This window comes from Salmo trutta, chromosome 9 (assembly GCF_901001165.1).
Source record: "Salmo trutta chromosome 9, fSalTru1.1, whole genome shotgun sequence".
Lineage (NCBI taxonomy): Eukaryota > Metazoa > Chordata > Actinopteri > Salmoniformes > Salmonidae > Salmo > Salmo trutta.
This window is the reverse complement of record NC_042965.1, coordinates 31,174,443-31,197,576: the sequence shown is the minus strand read 5'-3', so window position 1 is coordinate 31,197,576 and position 23,134 is coordinate 31,174,443. Positions and strand designations below refer to the sequence as shown.

The 23,134-nt window shown below is 43.3% G+C and overlaps 1 protein-coding gene across 2 annotated transcripts in view; it reads right to left on the bottom strand.

Moving 5' to 3' along the window:
- The window catches only part of LOC115200396 (tenascin), an 89,670-nt gene that overhangs the window by 14,558 nt on the left and 51,978 nt on the right, over positions 1 to 23,134 (bottom strand). For both annotated transcript variants that reach the window (XM_029763436.1, XM_029763437.1), the window contains exons 9-11: positions 22,313 to 22,402; positions 21,149 to 21,412; positions 16,301 to 16,576 (exon numbers count right to left, since the gene is read on the bottom strand). In XM_029763436.1, the coding sequence (XP_029619296.1) occupies positions 16,301 to 16,576; positions 21,149 to 21,412; positions 22,313 to 22,402 (630 nt within the window). The remainder of the gene's footprint in view (positions 1 to 16,300; positions 16,577 to 21,148; positions 21,413 to 22,312; positions 22,403 to 23,134) is intronic.

The following is a 23,134-nucleotide window of genomic DNA, read 5'->3' as shown; positions in this document are numbered from 1 at the left end:
CGTCATTGCAGATGGGTCTGTGCTTACAAAGAGTTGCAAAAAACAACAGTGTAAAGTAGTCGTTACCAGTAGCTAATAATGCCTGATGAAAAGGAGAGGAGTGGAGCCAACAGGAGTCTACAGCTGCTAGAGTCCACAGCTGTTAGAGTATACAGCTGTTAGTCTACATCTGTTAGAGTCTACATCTGTTAGAGTCTACATCTGCTAAAGTCTACAGCTGCTAGAGTCTACAGCTATTAGTCTACAGCTGTTAGAGTCTACATCTGTTACAGTCTACATCTGCTAGAGTCTACAGCTGCTAGTCTACAGCTGCTAAAGTCTACAGCTGCTAGAGTCTACAGCTGCTAAAGTCTACAGCTGCTAAAGTCTACAGCTGCAAAAGTCTACAGCTGCTAAAGTCTACAGCTGCTAGAGTCTACAGCTGCTAGAGTATACAGCTGCTAGAGTCTACAGCTGCTAGAGTCTACAGCTGCTAGAGACAGCTGCTAAAGTCTACAGCTGCTAGAGACAGCTGCTAAAGTCTACAGCTGCTAAAGTCTACAGCTGCTAGAGTCTACAGCTGCTAGAGACAGCTGCTAAAGTCTACAGCTGCTAGAGTCTACAGCTGCTAGAGTCTACAGCTGCTAGAGTCTACAGCTGCTAAAGTCTACAGCTGCTAAAGTCTACAGCTGCTAGAGACAGCTGCTAATGTCTACAGCTGCTAGAGTCTACAGCTGCTAGAGACAGCTGCTAAAGTCTACAGCTGCTAGAGTCTACAGCTGCTAGAGTCTACAGCTGCTAGAGACAGCTGTTAAAGTCTACAGCTGCTAGAGTCTACAGCTGCTAAAGTCTACAGCTGCTAGAGTCTACAGCTGCTAGAGTCTACAGCTGCTAGAGACAGCTGCTAATGTCTACAGCTGCTAGAGTTTACAGCTGTTAGAGTCTACAGCTGTTAGTCTACAGCTGTTGGTCTACAGCTGCTAGAGTCTACAGCTGCTAGAGTCTACAGCTGTTAGAGTATACAGCTGTTAGTCTACATCTGTTAGAGTCTACATCTGTTAGAGTCTACATCTGCTAAAGTCTACAGCTGCTAGAGTCTACAGCTATTAGTCTACAGCTGTTAGAGTCTACATTGGTTAGTCTACATCTGTTAGAGTCTACATCTGTTAGAGTATACAGCTGTTAGTCTACATCTGTTAGAGTCTACATCTGCTAGAGTCTACAGCTGTTAGAGTATACAGCTGTTAGAGTATACAGCTGTTAGTCTACATCTGTTAGAGTCTACATCTGCTAAAGTCTACAGCTGCTAGAGTCTACAGCTATTAGTCTACAGCTGTTAGAGTCTACATCTGTTACAGTCTACATCTGCTAGAGTCTACAGCTGCTAGAGACAGCTGCTAAAGTCTACAGCTGCTAGAGCCTACAGCTGCTAAAGTCTACAGCTGCTAGAGTCTACAGCTGCTAGAGACAGCTGTTAAAGACTACAGCTGCTAGAGTCAACAGCTGCTAAAGTCTACAGCTGCTAGAGTCTACAGCTGCTAGAGTCTACAGCTGCTAGAGACAGCTGCTAATGTCAACAGCTGCTACAGTTTACAGCTGTTAGAGTCTACAGCTGTTAATCTACAGCTGTTGGTCTACAGCTGCTAGAGTCTACAGCTGCTAGAGTCTACAGCTGTTAGAGTATACAGCTGTTAGTCTACATCTGTGAGAGTCTACATCTGTTAGAGTCTACATCTGCTAAAGTCTACAGCTACTAGAGTCTACAGCTATTAGTCTACAGATGTTAAAGTCTACATTGGTTAGTCTACATCTGTTAGAGTCTACATCTGTTAGAGTATACAGCTGTTAGTCTACATCTGTTAGAGTCTACATCTGCTAGAGTCTACAGCTGTTAGAGTATACAGCTGTTAGAGTACACAGCTGTTAGTCTACATCTGTTAGAGTCTACATCTGCTAAAGTCTACAGCTGCTAGAGTCTACAGCTATTAGTCTACAGCTGTTAGAGTCTACATCTGTTACAGTCTACATCTGCTAGAGTCTACAGCTGCTAGTCTACAGCTGCTAAAGTCTACAGCTGCCAAAGTCTACAGCTGCTAAAGTCTATAGCTGCTAGAGTCTACAGCTGCTAAAGTCTACAGCTGCTAGAGTCTACAGCTGCTAGAGACAGCTGCTAAAGTCTACAGCTGCTAGAGCCTACAGCTGCTAAAGTCTACAGCTGCTAGAGTCTACAGCTGCTAGAGACAGCTGTTAAAGTCTACAGCTGCTAGAGTCTACAGCTGCTAAAGTCTACAGCTGCTAGAGTCTACAGCTGCTAGAGACAGCTGTTAAAGTCTACAGCTGCTAGAGTCTACAGCTGCTAAAGTCTACAGCTGCTAGAGTCTACAGCTGCTAGAGTCTACAGCTACTAGAGACAGCTGCTAATGTCTACAGCTGCTAGAGTTTACAGCTGTTAGAGTCTACAGCTGTTAGTCTACAGCTGTTAGAGTCTACATTGGTTAGTCTACATCTGTTAGAGTCTACATCTGTTAGAGTATACAGCTGTTAGTCTACAGCTGTTAGAGTATACAGCTGTTAGAGTATACAGCTGTTAGTCTACATCTGTTAGAGTCTACATCTGCTAAAGTCTACAGCTGCTAGAGTCTACAGCTATTAGTCTACAGATGTTAAAGTCTACATTGGTTAGTCTACATCTGTTAGAGTCTACATCTGTTAGAGTATACAGCTGTTAGTCTACATCTGTTAGAGTCTACATCTGCTAGAGTCTACAGCTGTTAGAGTATACAGCTGTTAGAGTACACAGCTGTTAGTCTACATCTGTTAGAGTCTACATCTGCTAAAGTCTACAGCTGCTAGAGTCTACAGCTATTAGTCTACAGCTGTTAGAGTCTACATCTGTTACAGTCTACATCTGCTAGAGTCTACAGCTGCTAGTCTACAGCTGCTAAAGTCTACAGCTGCCAAAGTCTACAGCTGCTAAAGTCTATAGCTGCTAGAGTCTACAGCTGCTAAAGTCTACAGCTGCTAGAGTCTACAGCTGCTAGAGACAGCTGCTAAAGTCTACAGCTGCTAGAGCCTACAGCTGCTAAAGTCTACAGCTGCTAGAGTCTACAGCTGCTAGAGACAGCTGTTAAAGTCTACAGCTGCTAGAGTCTACAGCTGCTAAAGTCTACAGCTGCTAGAGTCTACAGCTGCTAGAGACAGCTGTTAAAGTCTACAGCTGCTAGAGTCTACAGCTGCTAAAGTCTACAGCTGCTAGAGTCTACAGCTGCTAGAGTCTACAGCTACTAGAGACAGCTGCTAATGTCTACAGCTGCTAGAGTTTACAGCTGTTAGAGTCTACAGCTGTTAGTCTACAGCTGTTAGAGTCTACATTGGTTAGTCTACATCTGTTAGAGTCTACATCTGTTAGAGTATACAGCTGTTAGTCTACATCTGTTAGAGTCTACATCTGCTAGAGTCTACAGCTGTTAGAGTATACAGCTGTTAGAGTATACAGCTGTTAGTCTACATCTGTTAGAGTCTACATCTGCTAAAGTCTACAGCTGCTAGAGTCTACAGCTATTAGTCTACAGCTGTTAGAGTCTACATCTGTTAGAGTCTACATCTGTTAGAGTCTACATCTGCTAGATGTTAGAGTCCAGGTGACTACGTCATTGCAGATGGGTCTGTGCTTACAAAGAGTTGCAAAAAACAACAGTGTAAAGTAGTCGTTACCAGTAGCTAATAATGCCTGATGAAAAGGAGAGGAGTGGAGCCAACAGGAGTCTACAGCTGCTAGAGTCCACAGCTGCTAGAGTCTACAGCTGTTAGAGTATACAGCTGTTAGAGTCTACATCTGTTAGAGTCTACATCTGGTAAAGTCTACAGCTGCTAGAGTCTACAGCTATTAGTCTACAGCTGTTAGAGTCTACATCTGTTACAGTCTACATCTGCTAGAGTCTACAGCTGCTAGTCTACAGCTGCTAAAGTCTACAGCTGCTAGAGTCTACAGCTGCTAAAGTCTACAGCTGCTAAAGTCTACAGCTGCAAAAGTCTACAGCTGCTAAAGTCTACAGCTGCTAGAGTCTACAGCTGCTAGAGTATACAGCTGCTAGAGTCTACAGCTGCTAGAGTCTACAGCTGCTAGAGACAGCTGCTAAAGTCTACAGCTGCTAGAGACAGCTGCTAAAGTCTACAGCTGCTAAAGTCTACAGCTGCTAGAGTCTACAGCTGCTAGAGACAGCTGCTAAAGTCTACAGCTGCTATAGTCTACAGCTGCTAGAGTCTACAGCTGCTAGAGTCTACAGCTGCTAAAGTCTACAGCTGCTAAAGTCTACAGCTGCTAGAGACAGCTGCTAATGTCTACAGCTGCTAGAGTCTACAGCTGCTAGAGACAGCTGCTAAAGTCTACAGCTGCTAGAGTCTACAGCTGCTAGAGTCTACAGCTGCTAGAGTCTACAGCTGCTAGAGTCTACAGCTGCTAGAGTCTACAGCTGCTAGAGTCTACAGCTGCTAGAGACAGCTGCTAATGTCTACAGCTGCTAGAGTTTACAGCTGTTAGAGTCTACAGCTGTTAGTCTACAGCTGTTGGTCTACAGCTGCTAGAGTCTACAGCTGCTAGAGTCTACAGCTGTTAGAGTATACAGCTGTTAGTCTACATCTGTTAGAGTCTACATCTGTTAGAGTCAACATCTGCTAAAGTCTACAGCTGCTAGAGTCTACAGCTATTAGTCTACAGCTGTTAGAGTCTACATTGGTTAGTCTACATCTGTTAGAGTCTACATCTGTTAGAGTATACAGCTGTTAGTCTACATCTGTTAGAGTCTACATCTGCTAGAGTCTACAGCTGTTAGAGTATACAGCTGTTAGAGTATAAAGCTGTTAGTCTACATCTGTTAGAGTCTACATCTGCTAAAGTCTACAGCTGCTAGAGTCTACAGCTATTAGTCTACAGCTGTTAGAGTCTACATCTGTTACAGTCTACATCTGCGAGAGTCTACAGCTGCTAGAGACAGCTGCTAAAGTCTACAACTGCTAGAGCCTACAGCTGCTAAAGTCTACAGCTGCTAGAGTCTACAGCTGCTAGAGACAGCTGTTAAAGACTACAGCTGCTAGAGTCTACAGCTGCTAAAGTCTACAGCTGCTAGAGTCTACAGCTGCTAGAGTCTACAGCTGCTAGAGACAGCTGCTAATGTCTACAGCTGTTACAGTTTACAGCGGTTAGAGTCTACAGCGGTTAGAGTCTACAGCTGTTAGTCTACAGCTGTGTGTCTACAGCTGCTAAAGTCTACAGCTGCTAGAGTCTACAGCTGTTAGAGTATACAGCTGTTAGTCTACATCTGTTAGAGTCTACATCTGTTAGAGTCTACATCTGCTAAAGTCTACAGCTGCTAGAGTCTACAGCTATTAGTCTACAGCTGTTAAAGTCTACATTGGTTAGTCTACATCTGTTAGAGTCTACATCTGTTAGAGTATACAGCTGTTAGTCTACATCTGTTAGAGTCTACATCTGCTAGAGTCTACAGCTGTTAGAGTATACAGCTGTTAGAGTATACAGCTGTTAGTCTACATCTGTTAGAGTCTACATCTGCTAAAGTCTACAGCTGCTAGAGTCTACAGCTATTAGTCTACAGCTGTTAGAGTCTACATCTGTTACAGTCTACATCTGCTAGAGTCTACAGCTGCTAGTCTACAGCTGCTAAAGTCTACAGCTGCCAAAGTCTACAGCTGCTAAAGTCTATAGCTGCTAGAGTCTACAGCTGCTAAAGTCTACAGCTGCTAGAGTCTACAGCTGCTAGAGACAGCTGCTAAAGTCTACAGCTGCTAGAGCCTACAGCTGCTAAAGTCTACAGCTGCTAGAGTCTACAGCTGCTAGAGACAGCTGTTAAAGTCTACAGCTGCTAGAGTCTACAGCTGCTAAAGTCTACAGCTGCTAGAGTCTACAGCTGCTAGAGACAGCTGTTAAAGTCTACAGCTGCTAGAGTCTACAGCTGCTAAAGTCTACAGCTGCTAGAGTCTACAGCTGCTAGAGTCTACAGCTGCTAGAGACAGCTGCTAATGTCTACAGCTGCTAGAGTTTACAGCTGTTAGAGTCTACAGCTGTTAGTCTACAGCTGTTGGTCTACAGCTGCTAGAGTCTACAGCTGCTAGAGTCTACAGCTGTTAGAGTATACAGCTGTTAGTCTACATCTGTTAGAGTCTACATCTGCTAAAGTCTACAGCTGCTAGAGTCTACAGCTATTAGTCTACAGCTGTTAGAGTCTACATTGGTTAGTCTACATCTGTTAGAGTCTACATCTGTTAGAGTATACAGCTGTTAGTCTACATCTGTTAGAGTATACATCTGCAAGAGTCTACAGCTGTTAGAGTATACAGCTGTTAGAGTATACAGCTGTTAGTCTACATCTGTTAGAGTCTACATCTGCTAAAGTCTACAGCTGCTAGAGTCTACAGCTATTAGTCTACAGTTGTTAGAGTCTACATCTGTTAGAGTCTACATCTGTTAGAGTCTACATCTGCTAAAGTCTACAGCTGCTAGAGTCTACAACTATTAGTCTAGAGCTGTTAGAGTCTACATCTGTTACAGTCTACATCTGCTAGAGTCTACAGCTGCTAGTCTACAGCTGCTAAAGTCTACAGCTGCTAGAGTCTACAGCTGCTAAAGTCTACAGCTGCTAAAGTCTACAGCTGCAAAAGTCTACAGCTGCTAGAGTCTACAGCTGCTAAAGTCTACAGCTGCTAGAGTCTACAGCTGCTAAAGTCTACAGCTGCTAGAGACAGCTGCTAAAGTCTACAGCTGCTAGAGTCTACAGCTGCTTGAGACAGCTGCTAAAGTCTACAGCTGCTAGAGTCTACAGCTGCTAGAGTCTACAGCTGCTAGAGTCTACAGCTGCTAAAGTCTACAGCTGCTAAAGTCTACAGCTGCTAGAGACAGCTGCTAATGTCTACAGCTGCTAGAGTCTACAGCTGCTAGAGACAGCTGCTAAAGTCTACAGCTGCAAAAGTCTACAGCTGCTAGAGACAGCTGCTAATGTCTACAGCTTTTAAAGTCTACAGCTGCTAGAGTCTACAGCTGCTAGAGACAGCTGTTAAAGTCTACAGCTGCTAGAGTCTACAGCTGCTAAAGTCTACAGCTGCTAGAGTCTACAGCTGCTAAAGTCTACAGCTGCTAGAGACAGCTGCTAATGTCTACAGCTGCTAGAGTTTACAGCTGTTAGAGTCTACAGCTGTTAGTCTACAGCTGTTGGTCTACAGCTGCTAGAGTCTACAGCTGCTAGAGTCTACAGCTGTTAGAGTATACAGCTGTTAGTCTACATCTGTTAGAGTCTACATCTGCTAGAGTCTACAGCTGTTAGAGTATACAGCTGTTAGAGTATACAGCTGTTAGTCTACATCTGTTAGAGTCTACATCTGCTAAAGTCTACAGCTGCTAGAGTCTACAGCTTTAGTCTACAGCTGTTAGAGTCTACATCTGTTAGAGTCTACATCTGTTAGAGTCTACATCTGTTAGAGTCTACATCTGCTAAAGTCTACAGCTGCTAGAGTCTACAGCTATTAGTCTACAGCTGTTAGAGTCTACATCTGTTACAGTCTACATCTGCTAGAGTCTACAGCTGCTAAAGTCTACAGCTGCTAGAGTCTACAGCTGCTAGAGTATACAGCTGCTAGAGTCTACAGCTGCTAGAGTCTACAGCTGCTAGAGACAGCTGCTAAAGTCTACAGCTGCTAGAGTCTACAGCTGCTAGAGTCTACAGCTGCTAGAGTCTACAGCTGCTAAAGTCTACAGCTGCTAAAGTCTACAGCTGCTAGAGACAGCTGCTAATGTCTACAGCTGCTAGAGTCTACAGCTGCTAGAGACAGCTGCTAAAGTCTACAGCTGCTAGAGTCTACAGCTGCTAGAGTCTACAGCTGCTAGAGACAGCTTTTAAAGTCTACAGCTGCTAGAGTCTACAGCTGCTAAAGTCTACAGCTGCTAGAGTCTACAGCTGCTAGAGTCTACAGCTGCTAGAGACAGCTGCTAATGTCTACAGCTGCTAGAGTTTACAGCTGTTAGAGTCTACAGCTGTTAGTCTACAGCTGTTGGTCTACAGCTGCTAGAGTCTACAGCTGCTAGTCTACAGCTGTTAGAGTATACAGCTGTTAGTCTACATCTGTTAGAGTCTACATCTGTTAGAGTCTACATCTGCTAAAGTCTACAGCTGCTAGAGTCTACAGCTATTAGTCTACAGCTGTTAGAGTCTACATTGGTTAGTCTACATCTGTTAGAGTCTACATCTGTTAGAGTATACAGCTGTTAGTCTACATCTGTTAGAGTCTACATCTGCTAGAGTCTACATCTGTTAGAGTATACAGCTGTTAGAGTATACAGCTGTTAGCCTACATCTGTTAGAGTCTACATCTGCTAAAGTCTACAGCTGCTAGAGTCTACAGCTATTAGTCTACAGCTGTTAGAGTCTACATCTGTTACAGTCTACATCTGCTAGAGTCTACTGCTGCTAGAGACAGCTGCTAAAGTCTACAGCTGCTAGAGCCTTCAGCTGCTAAAGTCTACAGCTGCTAGAGTCTACAGCTGCTAGAGACAGCTGTTAAAGACTACAGCTGCTAGAGTCTACAGCTGCTAAAGTCTACAGCTGCTAGAGTCTACAGCTGCTAGAGTCTCCAGCTGCTAGAGACAGCTGCTAATGTCTACAGCTGCTACAGTTTACAGCTGTTAGAGTCTACAGCTGTTAGTCTACAGCTGTTGGTCTACAGCTGCTAGAGTCTACAGCTGCTAGAGTCTACAGCTGTTAGAGTATACAGCTGTTAGTCTACATCTGTTAGAGTCTACATCTGTTAGAGTCTACATCTGCTAAAGTCTACAGCTGCTAGAGTCTACAGCTATTAGTCTACAGCTGTTAAAGTCTACATTGGTTAGTCTACATCTGTTAGAGTCTACATCTGTTAGAGTATACAGCTGTTAGTCTACATCTGTTAGAGTCTACATCTGCTAGAGTCTACAGCTGTTAGAGTATACAGCTGTTAGAGTATACAGCTGTTAGTCTACATCTGTTAGAGTCTACATCTGCTAAAGTCTACAGCTGCTAGAGTCTACAGCTATTAGTCTACAGCTGTTAGAGTCTACATCTGTTACAGTCTACATCTGCTAGAGTCTACAGCTGCTAGTCTACAGCTGCTAAAGTCTACAGCTGCCAAAGTCTACAGCTGCTAAAGTCTATAGCTGCTAGAGTCTACAGCTGCTAAAGTCTACAGCTGCTAGAGTCTACAGCTGCTAGAGACAGCTGCTAAAGTCTACAGCTGCTAGAGCCTACAGCTGCTAAAGTCTACAGCTGCTAGAGTCTACAGCTGCTAGAGACAGCTGCTAAAGTCTACAGCTGCTAATGTCTACAGCTGCTAGAGTCTACAGCTGCTAGAGACAGCTGTTAAAGTCTACAGCTGCTAGAGTCTACAGCTGCTAAAGTCTACAGTTTCTAGAGTCTACAGCTGCTAGAGACAGCTGCTAATGTCTACAGCTGCTAGAGTTTACAGCTGTTAGAGTCTACAGCTGTTAGTCTACAGCTGTTGGTCTACAGCTGCTAGAGTCTACAGCTGCTAGAGTCTACAGCTGTTAGAGTATACAGCTGTTAGTCTACATCTGTTAGAGTCTACATCTGTTAGAGTCTACATCTGCTAAAGTCTACAGCTGCTAGAGTCTACAGCTATTAGTCTACAGCTGTTAGAGTCTACATTGGTTAGTCTACATCTGTTAGAGTCTACATCTGTTAGAGTATACAGCTGTTAGTCTACATCTGTTAGAGTCTACATCTGCTAGAGTCTACAGCTGTTAGAGTATACAGCTGTTAGAGTATACAGCTGTTAGTCTACATCTGTTAGAGTCTACATCTGCTAAAGTCTACAGCTGCTAGAGTCTACAGCTATTAGTCTACAGCTGTTAGAGTCTACATCTGTTAGAGTCTACATCTGTTAGAGTCTACATCTGCTAAACTCTACAGCTGCTAGAGTCTACAGCTATTAGTCTACAGCTGTTAGAGTCTACATCTGTTACAGTCTACATCTGCTAGAGTCTACAGCTGCTAGTCTACAGCTGCTAAAGTCTACAGCTGCTAGAGTCTACAGCTGCTAAAGTCTACAGCTGCTAAAGTCTACAGCTGCAAAAGTCTACAGCTGCTAAAGTCTACAGCTGCTAGAGTCTACAGCTGCTAGAGTATACAGCTGCTAGAGTCTACAGCTGCTAGAGTCTACAGCTGCTAGAGACAGCTGCTAAAGTCTACAGCTGCTAAAGTCTACAGCTGCTAGAGTCTACAGCTGCTAGAGACAGCTGCTAAAGTCTACAGCTGCTAGAGTCTACAGCTGCTAGAGTCTACAGCTGCTAAAGTCTACAGCTGCTAAAGTCTACAGCTGCTAGAGACAGCTGCTAATGTCTACAGCTGCTAGAGTCTACAGCTGCTAGAGACAGCTGCTAAAGTCTACAGCTGCTAAAGTCTACAGCTGCTAGAGTCTACAGCTGCTAGAGTCTACAGCTGCTAGATACAGCTTTTAAAGTCTACAGCTGCTAGAGTCTACAGCTGCTAAAGTCTACAGCTGCTAGAGTCTACAGCTGCTAGAGTCTACAGCTGCTAGAGACAGCTGCTAATTTCTACAGCTGCTAGAGTTTACAGCTGTTAGAGTCTACAGCTGTTAGTCTACAGCTGTTGGTCTACAGCTGCTAGAGTCTACAGCTGCTAGTCTACAGCTGTTAGAGTATACAGCTGTTAGTCTACATCTGTTAGAGTCTACATCTGTTAGAGTCTACATCTGCTAAAGTCTACAGCTGCTAGAGTCTACAGCTATTAGTCTACAGCTGTTAGAGTCTACATTGGTTAGTCTACATCTGTTAGAGTCTACATCTGTTAGAGTATACAGCTGTTAGTCTACATCTGTTAGAGTCTACATCTGTTAGAGTCTACAGCTGTTAGAGTATACAGCTGTTAGTCTACATCTGTTAGAGTCTACATCTGCTAAAGTCTACAGCTGCTAGAGTCTACAGCTATTAGTCTACAGCTGTTAGAGTCTACATCTGTTACAGTCTACATCTGCTAGAGTCTACAGCTGCTAGAGACAGCTGCTAAAGTCTACAGCTGCTAGAGCCTTCAGCTGCTAAAGTCTACAGCTGCTAGAGTCTACAGCTGCTAGAGACAGCTGTTAAAGACTACAGCTGCTAGAGTCTACAGCTGCTAAAGTCTACAGCTGCTAGAGTCTACAGCTGCTAGAGTCTACAGCTGCTAGAGACAGCTGCTAATGTCTACAGCTGCTACAGTTTACAGCTGTTAGAGTCTACAGCTGTTAGTCTACAGCTGTTGGTCTACAGCTGCTAGAGTCTACAGCTGCTAGAGTCTACAGCTGTTAGAGTATACAGCTGTTAGTCTACATCTGTTAGAGTCTACATCTGCTAAAGTCTACAGCTGCTAGAGTCTACAGCTATTAGTCTACAGCTGTTAAAGTCTACATTGGTTAGTCTACATCTGTTAGAGTCTACATCTGTTAGAGTATACAGCTGTTAGTCTACATCTGTTAGAGTCTACATCTGCTAGAGTCTACAGCTGTTAGAGTATATAGCTGTTAGAGTATACAGCTGTTAGTCTACATCTGTTAGAGTCTACATCTGCTAAAGTCTACAGCTGCTAGAGTCTACAGCTATTAGTCTACAGCTGTTAGAGTCTACATCTGTTACAGTCTACATCTGCTAGAGTCTACAGCTGCTAGTCTACAGCTGCTAAAGTCTACAGCTGCCAAAGTCTACAGCTGCTAAAGTCTATAGCTGCTAGAGTCTACAGCTGCTAAAGTCTACAGCTGCTAGAGTCTACAGCTGCTAGAGACAGCTGCTAAAGTCTACAGCTGCTAGAGCCTACAGCTGCTAAAGTCTACAGCTGCTAGAGTCTACAGCTGCTAGAGACAGCTGTTAAAGTCTACAGCTGCTAGAGTCTACAGCTGCTAAAGTCTACAGCTGCTAGAGTCTACAGCTGCTAGAGACAGCTGTTAAAGTTTACAGCTGCTAGAGTCTACAGCTGCTAAAGTCTACAGCTGCTAGAGTCTACAGCTGCTAGAGTCTACAGCTGCTAGAGACAGCTGCTAATGTCTACAGCTGCTAGAGTTTACAGCTGTTAGAGTCTACAGCTGTTAGTCTACAGCTGTTGGTCTACAGCTGCTAGAGTCTACAGCTGCTAGAGTCTACAGCTGTTAGAGTATACAGCTGTTAGTCTACATCTGTTAGAGTCTACATCTGCTAAAGTCTACAGCTGCTAGAGTCTACAGCTATTAGTCTACAGCTGTTAGAGTCTACATTGGTTAGTCTACATCTGTTAGAGTCTACATCTGTTAGAGTATACAGCTGTTAGTCTACATCTGTTAGAGTCTACATCTGCTAGAGTCTACAGCTGTTAGAGTATACAGCTGTTAGAGTATACAGCTGTTAGTCTACATCTGTTAGAGTCTACATCTGCTAAAGTCTACAGCTGCTAGAGTCTACAGCTATTAGTCTACAGCTGTTAGAGTCTACATCTGTTACAGTCTACATCTGCTAGAGTCTACAGCTGCTAGAGACAGCTGCTAAAGTCTACAGCTGCTAGAGCCTACAGCTGCTAAAGTCTATAGCTGCTAGAGTCTACAGCTGCTAAAGTCTATAGCTGCTAGAGTCTACAGCTGCTAGAGACAGCTGCTAAAGTCTACAGCTGCTAGAGCCTCCTGCTGCTAAAGTCTACAGCTGCTAGAGTCTACAGCTGCTAGAGACAGCTGTTAAAGTCTACAGCTGCTAGAGTCTCCAGCTGCTAAAGTCTACAGCTGCTAGAGTCTACAGCTGCTAGAGTCTACAGCTGCTAGAGACAGCTGCTAATGTCTACAGCTGCTAGAGTCTACAGCTGTTAGTCTACAGCTGTTGGTCTACAGCTGCTAGAGTCTACAGCTGCTAGAGTCTACAGCTGTTAGAGCATACAGCTGTTTGTCTACATCTGTTAGAGTCTACAGCTACTAGTCTACAGCTGTTAGAGTCTCAATTGGTTAGTCTACATCTGTTAGAGTCTACATCTGTTAGAGTCTACATCTGTTAGAGTCTACATCTGCTAAAGTCTACAGCTGCTAGAGTCTACAGCTGCTAGAGACAGCTGTTAAAGACAACAGCTGCTAGAGTCTACATCTGCCAGAGTCTACAGCTGCTAGAGTCTACATCTGCTAGAGTCTACAGCTGCTAAAGTCTACAGCTGCTAGAGTCTACAGCTGCTAAAGTCTACAGCTGCTAAAGTCTACAGCTGCAAAAGTCTACAGCTGCTAGAGTCTACAGCTGCTAGAGACAGCTGCTAAAGTCTACAGCTGCTAGAGTCTACAGCTGCTAGAGCCTACAGCTGCTAAAGTCTACAGCTGCTAAAGTCTACAGCTGCTAGAGACAGCTGCTAATGTCTACAGCTGCTAGAGTCTACAGCTGCTAGAGACAGCTGCTAAAGTCTACAGCTGCTAGAGTCTACAGCTGCTAGAGTCTACAGCTGCTAAAGTCTACAGCTGCTAAAGTCTACAGCTGCTAGAGACAGCTGCTAAAGTCTACAGCTGCTAGAGACAGCTGCTAAAGTCTACAGCTGCTAAAGTCTACAGCTGCTAGAGTCTACAGCTGCTAGAGACAGCTGCTAAAGTCTACAGCTGCTAGAGTCTACAGCTGCTAGAGTCTACAGCTGCTAAAGTCTACAGCTGCTAAAGTCTACAGCTGCTAGAGACAGCTGCTAATGTCTACAGCTGCTAGAGTCTACAGCTGCTAGAGACAGCTGCTAAAGTCTACAGCTGCTAGAGTCTACAGCTGCTAGAGTCTACAGCTGCTAGATTCTACAGCTGCTAGAGACAGCTGCTAAAGTCTACAGCTGCTTGAGTCTACAGCTGCTTGAGTCTACAGCTGCTAGAGTCTACAGCTGTAGTAGCCAGAGAGAGAGGATGTGCTAGCAGACTGGCCATCTGCACCATACAGACAGCAGTTTAATACAACTAAAGCTGCTTCCTGGAGATTCAGAGCTACAGATGGATGGAAGATGGGCCAGGGTGGTTCTAAAGTATTTCTGGTGTAGCTCTGTTCAAGAGATGGACAGTCAGACATACCGTGGACTGACTGTGCCGCCTCAGTGCTGCCTGACTAGATACAGGGACATAACTCATTAGAACACAACACCAAACATTAGGTGCCTGAGCCAGTGTGAACCCAGAGGATTGGGCTGACATGAAATGAGGGAACTGCACAAGGCAGTTGTTGTGAGAAGAAGTGGTGGAAAATGAAAACCAGAGCACAAAAATCCCGGGTAGCTGTCACTCTTTGTTAGGAGTGGAGCAGGGCTTCTTTAGCTGGGCAGCCAGTCAGTCAAGGAAGCAGGGAGGGAGAGAGTGTGATAGAGGCCCTGGTAAAAAAGTAGTGCACTATATATGGGAATAGGGTGCCATTTGGGATGCAACCCAGAAGTGCAAACATGTGCAGCAGCCCCAGCATTCCCTGGCACCCCAACACCAGGCTCCAGCAGTCCCTGGCATCCCAACACCAGGCTCCAGGACACAGCGTCAATGTGAGCATGAGATTGAGGAGCAGAGAGGGTGTGGGAGAGGAGCAGAGAGGTCTGGGAGAGGAGTAGAGTGGTCTGGGAGAGGAGCAGAGCGGTCTGGGAGAGGAGAAGAGCGGGTGTGGTAGTGGAGAGGTCTGGGAGCGGAGCGGAGCAGAATGAGAGTCTAGGGAGAGAGGTGAACAAAGCCCTCACAGATTAGAAAAAAATCTTCTCAGGGACTTGAAGAAACCATTGACTCTCTCCATCCATTTGCCGAATCGTCATTATGTTGGAACAGCTGAACTATAGCGTGCTTTGAGTGATACAATGATACAATCCATATATTGTTTATACCATGAGGATAACATGAAAAACGTGAAGAACTGTTTTAAATGAGCTTTGAAGAGATTGTTTCAAATAAATCCCTTTTATTCACTGGGAAAGTTACCAAATTAGTAGATGAGGGAGAAGTAATTTGAGACAGGTTTTCAGCAGGTGACAGAAGACCTCAAAAGAACAAAGCTATGTGTGTGATGTGTGTGCAGCCTGGCCTCTGTATGTGTGTTTAGGGGAGAACGGGAGGTACCAGGGGGCTGGCTGGTCTGAATGACAGCAGAAGTATGCAGAGGCCAGGTTTGTCTAGGTACTCTATGCTGTCTAAAACAGATAGCTTGGCCAGGTCACCTAAATCCTAACTTACATCCACCTCGAATCCGAAATGAAAATGTTTTACTGAAACATTGACAACACTTCTTGTCGATACTTATGATTACTTGTCACTGCTTAATCCTTTTGTACATTCTCATAGCACATGCCAAAGTCCTCAATGGTTTTAACAGCAAACAAGTAAGTAGTCTTGACATGAGTAGTCTTGTTCACGCTCCGTTCAACGTTGTAATTCACAGAATGTGAATGGTTGATAATGACTACTATTGGTTGGATGGGGGAATGAATCAATGCACCTGTTGGGTTTATACTGTCAGTCAGTCAGTCAGTCAGTCAGTCAGTCAGTCAGTCAGTCAGTCAGTCAGTCAGTCAGTCAGTCAGTCAGTCCCCAGGGTACAGATCACAACACGTGGGTCGGCTGACAGGTCCGAAATTCTCCAGAAATGTTCTCTCATGGTACGTCCTGACAGGCACATACTGTACCGTAGTCTGCTTAGGGTGGCTCAAAGGTGGATCCACTGCAGGCCAGGTCAGGCCTCATGTCAACCGAATGGGTTTTGTCTGGGTGGATCCCCTGCAGGCCAGGTCAGGCCTCGTGTCAACTGAATGGGTTTTGTCTGGGTGGATCCACTGCAGGCCAGGTCAGGCCTCATGTCAACTGAATGGGTTTTGTCTGGGTGGGGTGGTTCTATACTGTGGACGGTTGGTTTCGAAAATATATTTTACAGTCACTGCATCAAAGTGAGGGAAACCCACATAATGGGTGATGTGGTGTTACTAGATGATGATGGTTGAGGCATTTGAATGGCAAGAGGTTAAAACAGGCTGAAGGTTTTGTATAGTGGAAATGACTAATGAGCAAAGAACTTCCGCAGTGGCTGGACTGGTAACTTATCACCATTAGACAGTTAACTATTGTAAGAAGAGATCAGAGGTAAAGTGCTGTTGGTGTGAAAACAGATAAGTAAAGTTCTATTGGTATACAAATGGATAATAGGGTGTACACTACAGTATAAAGAGACAAGATGATACCCATGGATTGAATCAAGCCTCTTCCAAGACGAGGGAGAGAAAGATTGTGATGTTAATTCAAATGTTTAGTCAGACAGAAAGAGGATTTACTAAGTGAGTGGTGATACCTGTGATGGTGTCTGCATAGACAGGCCCTAACAGGGCCCCCTTGTACAGCCCATACAGGCTGACATTGTACCAGGTGGCGGGAGAGAGGCCTACGATGCCCAGGCTCTGGGCTGCATCTTGCAGGGTGTGGTTCTGCCAATCTACCCCTGCCTCTGCGTCTGTCACCTCAACCACAAAGCCATCAAAGTCTCCCTCCTCAGTGACCCAGGACACCAGGAAGCTGTCCCACGACACGTCTGACACTGTCAGTTTGCCCAGCACAGGCTTCTCCTCCTCTGGATGACGATAAACATGACAACAAACAACATCAAGACAACGTTAGGCTAACCACTCAATGTCAAACATAGATATAGGTAGGCTGTGACCCGATTCTCCACCCTTTTTCATGAAGTGTGCACTTCCACCATTTGAAAATGGTGAAAACTCCCTCTAGCCAATGCTTACACCAATCCTATGCTTATAAAATCCACGACGGGGAGTGTACAAATCTACACCTTTGGAGAAGGGTGGAGAATTGGGACAAGGGAAATACAGTACACATAAGAAAGCTGAGGGCTTGGATTGTGAAAAAGGCTGGTTATTGAAGACATAGCCTACAGATATTTCACTCAGATATTTCACTGACAACATTTCACTCAAATGACATGGCACACAATAAACAAGTATTGACCTCAAAGAAGAGATTAGAGTTTTTTGTAGACCCAAAGAAAGTTGTCTTCAATCCACAAAGACATTGTTAATTCAAGACTCCATAAAACCAAAAAAGACAACATGATCTTTGCTGGAAAAGATAGTTGAACCTGATAACCCAATCTCATTTCTATTTCAATCATTTATTTCCACATACAGATGTAGGATTTTAATTTGACCAGTTTCTCACAGCACAAAAATAATCGAGCACAACAGGTAATGTGTGGATTTAAATTAATGGACATTTTTGTTGATATATTTTTAGCTTGGGCAAATCAAGTCTGACATTTTAAATTGGAAATTAAAAACTTTAGAAGCCTCCAGTATTTATGCTGCAGTAGTTTATGTGTCGGGGGGCTAGGGTCAGTCTGTTATATCTGAAGTATTTCTCCTGTCTTATCCGGTGTCCTGTGTGAATTTAAGTATGCTCTCTCTAATTCTCTCTTTCTTTCTTTCTCTCTCTCGGAGGACCTTAGCCCTAGGACCATGCCTCAGGACTACCTGGCATGATGACTCCTTTTTGTCCCCAGTCCACCTGGCCATGCTGCTGCTCCAGTTTCAACTGTTCTACCTGCGGCGATGGAACCCTGCCATGTTCACGATGATTACTATTATTTGACCATGCTGGTCATTTATGAACATTTGAACATCTTGGCCATGTTCTGTTATAATCTCCACCCGGCACAGCCAGAAGAGGTCTGGCACTTTGATATATCAGCTGATGTAAGAAGGGCTATATAAATACATTTGATTTGATTTGATTTGATTTTAAACCTTGAATATACTACAATTTCCTGCAACAACAGGATGATCAAATTATTAACTTCCAACATCTATTAGACTCTGAAAGAAGTCCCTTTAGTGTGTGTAAATGTAAAAATATTCTAACATTACCACTACAAAAGACCTTGGTGACAACACACTCTTTAGCAGCGTGGATACGAAGACTCAATTTATTGTGGAGACAGACAGACAGACAGACAGACAGACAGACAGACAGACAGACAGACACACACACACACACACACACACACACACACACAGCCTCCATGACGTAGACAGACAATCTGTTCTGCATGCACCTGACTCCAGCAAGGCTCTCTGCCTGAAACGGCCTGTCTTGCCTGTGCATTAATGGCTCTGAACAAGCCATTCATTTTTGAAGGTCCCCTGTAGTCCGCTTGAGCAGAAGTACACAGTACACTTCAAACACATGGAGAAGCCATGCAGTAGCAGCAGTATAGCAGTACAGCAGAGAGAGCAGAACACCCTATAATTCGAGACCATTGTGAGCTGGAGGTGTCAGCAGATTGAGATGCAGGGAAACGTCAAGGCTACCATTATCCTATTTTCAAACCACCTATGTTGGAGTGGGCAGGAAAATGTAGACTAAATGGAATGGAAGACAATGAGAATGGAATGAATGACGTTTGATGGAAGGCAGGCAGCGACCGGACTGGCCATTAATTGCTTGTGAAAGCTCACATGGGAGAAGAGACTGAACAGCATTATCAGAACATTGTTATAATGTTGGAGTAGTTAGATTGAGACCATTAGGAGGGAGGGGATTGACTCAGACTAGTCTTTATGTACTAGTCTAGAAATGTTCATTTTACAGACCCATACTAAACGATCAAGATGCGTCATGTCAATCAGTACCTAACATATTTCCTGCATTCCAAATGGCACCCTGTTCCCTTTATAGTGCACTATATACAGATTTTGGATCTTCATTTGGTCACCATGTTGCAGGAGAACTTGTAAAACTTGTAGTGTATTTGAGGTTTAAAAAGGCTTCAGACTTGATTTTCCCTTACGAAAAATGTATCAACCCTTACAAAGTTCCCTTAATTATAATCCACATAATAATTCACATTTCCTGTTGCTGCAGGATTATTTCCCTGCTGTAGCAAACTGCTTAAAATGAAGATCCTACATGTGAAGGGAATAGGGTGCCATTTGGGACGGATTGTCTCTTCTCCTTTTGTCAGGTAACAGAAGCAACTGTGGCTGAGTCTCAGGTCTGGCCTTCAGAACATGCAGATGGAGACATGACGGGATGAATGAAATAACTTATCGTCAAGATGAGACCATCTCAAAAACATGCAGGATATGCACTTTGTGCTCCATTTCTCAAATTGGAGCAATTGGTCATGCAACATTCATGCAAAATATTATAGAACATGAAAACTTCACATAGAAAAGCTCTATATTTCTAGTCTTATTTATAGAGAACTTTGGTTTCAGTTCACATAGGTGTATAAAACCATCACCAAACTGCTAAAGAATATTGCTCTGTACAGCAGAATCTTAAAAAGGCTTTGTTTACACTCTAGGGATATACTTCATATTCTGTGGTGTGCACAGTACACTAAAGCCACGGACAAAATCATCTGATGTGTTTAATCTATTATTCAAATGTGATTATTGACTCCTTTGACTTTTGCTCAAAGTATTATCATTCAAACTGTTCTCTCTCATTGTGCCTGAGGCTTCCGTTTACACAAAGGCTCCCCACAGCCCCATGAGTCCCTGAATTTGCTGATTAGCCTAAGTTATAATACTGCAGCTTTACTGTCTCTTGATCTTCCTACATCAACAATACATGTCTGACTGCTGGAAGGATGTGGGAGGTTTATTATATCAAATCAATTTTGGTTTCTTGCTCAGCATTTGAAATAGCCTTAAGATTTTGAAGTTTTTTGTTCTGCAGAGGTATAATGTTGTTACTGGCTCACTCCAGTGGGTCTCCAAACACTTGAACTTTAATTCTTGTAATCCTTTCAACGCCAGATGATTGTCAAACACAAGTAAAGTCCAGACCTGGGGGGCAAAAGGGTGGGAACCCCCACCCCCCTCCCAATCCCTTAATATCCCTGTTAACGTGCAGCATGCACTGTGTTTGCATTATCTGTCTGGAATGGAGACGATAAAGTGTTGGAGGAACGACCGCAGCATGCTGATTAGAGGAGTGGTGATCTCGGAGCCAATGTTTTAACAGAGTATGTATCGTTTTATCTGACAAACCCACAATTCATCATGGTAAATTCATACAGAAACACAGGGGAGTGGGCCCACTCCACCAATTATCACATGAATGAGCTCTGTATGGAGCACACACACACACACACACACACACACACACACACACACACACACACACACACACACACACACACACACACACACACACACCATTCTGAAAGTTGGCAGCATGTAACAAAGACCCAAACAAAAGACAGTCATTCTTATCCATACCAGCGTTTCCCTCTCACCATCTCAATTTTGCCCATAGCCATACACATTAATGGGTATCCCGTAACATAACTGGAGGACTTTCTTCTCAAATGTTTGTTTTGGAAGCATCCTGACCACAGGAGTGAGCTAAAAAGGGTTATAATAATCTTATTTTCCTTTCCTTGTTTTAGTAAAAAAATGAAACCCACATGCAGTAAAGGAAACAGAGACAGAGAGACTTAAAGAAAGTAGTAACAATGAATTCAATTCATTCCCTAGGTTTGGCTGCAGGACTGGAGAGCAAAATTGAATCGTTGGTTAATGAGGAAAAGGCTGTACAAAACTTTACAGTAGAAAACTTCATGAAACACAGTCCAAACACAAACAAATTGCTTTCTTACAGACCCCTACTATACAGCAGCCAAAACTGGCCCGTGAGTGATTTATTTTGGCCCCCCAAAGTTTTTATCAAAAAATTATAATAATAATTTGTTTTTTTTGGGGGGGGGGGTTTACTTTGTCAACACAGTCATTGTCAACACAGTTATTGTAAATTAAATTGAATTTTTGGCGTGACAATTTCATAAGGAGTTGGCACGGGAACAGAGACAGACTGGCACCCAGGCTAGAGTACTGTCCACAAAGACCTGTGGCTAGAATACATGTAATATGGGACCATGGAAATATAATCTAGATTATTTTTCTATGTATGGGACCAGGTTGGAGAGGTAGAGGGTTACAGTCGACACTGACATGTGGCTACTGCAGCATGGGATCATATAAATAGATTGAGGGGACACTCAATATGTCTGAAAGTCCTCCCATCATAGCATAACTGACCTGAATGGGGATGCCTGCACTATTCATTCTAATTCTATGAATTGGCTAAGAGGAGATCGTGGTGACCTTTCCATACTGACCTGTTGCTGCGGAGATGGTGGTGGGGCCACTCTGCCTGCGTCCCCTCTCAGCAGTCAGGGTGATGGTGTACAACATGCCGGGCGTCAAGTTCTTCATGGTGTACTTGACGTCTCTAGAGAAGGGTGTCACCTCAGCCCTTTGCCCATCGGCTGACACGTACTCCAGCTTGTACTTGTCGATCTTAGCCACCGGCTTCTGCCACACCAGCACCATCTCAGTCTCAGAGGAAGACTCCACCTCCAGGTTCTTAGGAGCATCCAACGCTGAAGAGAAGAACATAGAAGGAGAATATATAATATAGAAGAAGAATATAGAATATAGAAGGAGAATATAGAATATAGAAGGAGAATATAGAAGGAGAATATAAAATATAGAAGAATAGTATAGAATTTAGTAGGAGAGTATAGAACACAGAAGGAGAGTATAGAATATAGAAGGAGAATATAGAAGGTAAATATAGAATATAGAAGGAGAATATAGAATATAGAAGGAGAATATAGAATATAGAAGAAGAGTATAGAATATAGAAGGAGAATATAGAACACAGAAGGAGAGTATAGAATATAGAAGGAGAATATAGAAGGTAAATATAGAATATAGAAGGAGAATATAGAATATAGAAGGAGAATATAGAATATAGAAGAAGAGTATAGAATATAGAAGGATAATATAGAACACAGAAGGAGAGTATATAATATAGAAGGAGAATATAGAAGGTAAATATAGAATATAGAAGGAGAATATAGAATATAGAAGAAGAGTATAGAATATAGAAGGAGAATATAGAACACAGAAGGAGAGTATAGAATATAGAAAGAGAACATAGAATAAAGAAGGAGAATATAGAAGGAAATACAGAATTTAGAAGGAGAATATAGAAGGAGAGTATAGAATATAGAAGGTAAATATAGAATATTGAAGGAGAATATAGAATATAGAAGGAGAATATAGAATATAGAAGGAAAATATAGAATATACAAGGAGAATATAGAATATAGAAGGAGGGTATAGAATATAGAAGGAAAATATATAATATACAAGGAGAATATAGAAGGAGAGTGTAGAATATAGAAGGAGAGTATATTTCAAATAGTGCAAGACAAGTGCAAATAACCATTTGTGAATTGTAGGATTACAATACAGAAAAAGGTCATAGCTCTCACCTGTAACAGCATTGGTGGTGGTAGGAAGGCTCTCACGCTCACTCTTCACGGCTGTCACTCCCATTCCGTACTCTGTCCCAGCTCTCAGGCCTACACAACACACAGACGAAGAACACTTATCGTACCGGATGTATGCAAACAGAGCATGAGAACAAAAACATGTTATTTGTATTTTTTTTATCAAGTATTTATCAATGAAAACAATATGTTTAAAGTTTTATATTAAAACACCCAGCTGTTTGCAGGTAATAGTTTCGACAACGATGAAAAAGACGGAAACTCTTCAAGGCCTTAATTGCCTAGCTAATAGATTGAAGCATAATTGGGTTTATTTTCAGCCTCTTAATTTTGGAACCTCTATCTGCTCTGATTGATCTAGAAGAGGCGCTATATGGGGCAGAAACAACATTTGCTATGATATAAGAGGCTTTGAGATCCTTTTAGTCCGGCTATGTGGCCGCGCTGCGCGGTGCAATTAAGAGCCCTCAGTCCAACGGCCTTCATTTCCTTTATTATCTCCCACAGAGGTCACTAGGCAACCAGGCACAAGAAGCATGAAATTACACCTAACGCAGAGGAAACTCATTATCAATAAAATCACAAGCGTGAAGGCAATTACAGATAATAACTGTGTGAAAAAAGTGCTGAGGTTTGTGAGGAGCGGAGAGGAGCAGAGGGGGACCGGGGGAGGCCAGTCAGCTGAATAGACGCACTGGATGCATCCCAAATGACACCTTGTTCAATATATAGTGCACTACTTCTGACCAGGGCCCATAGTCAGATGGTCCCTGATCAAAGTAGTGCACTATATAGGGAATAGGA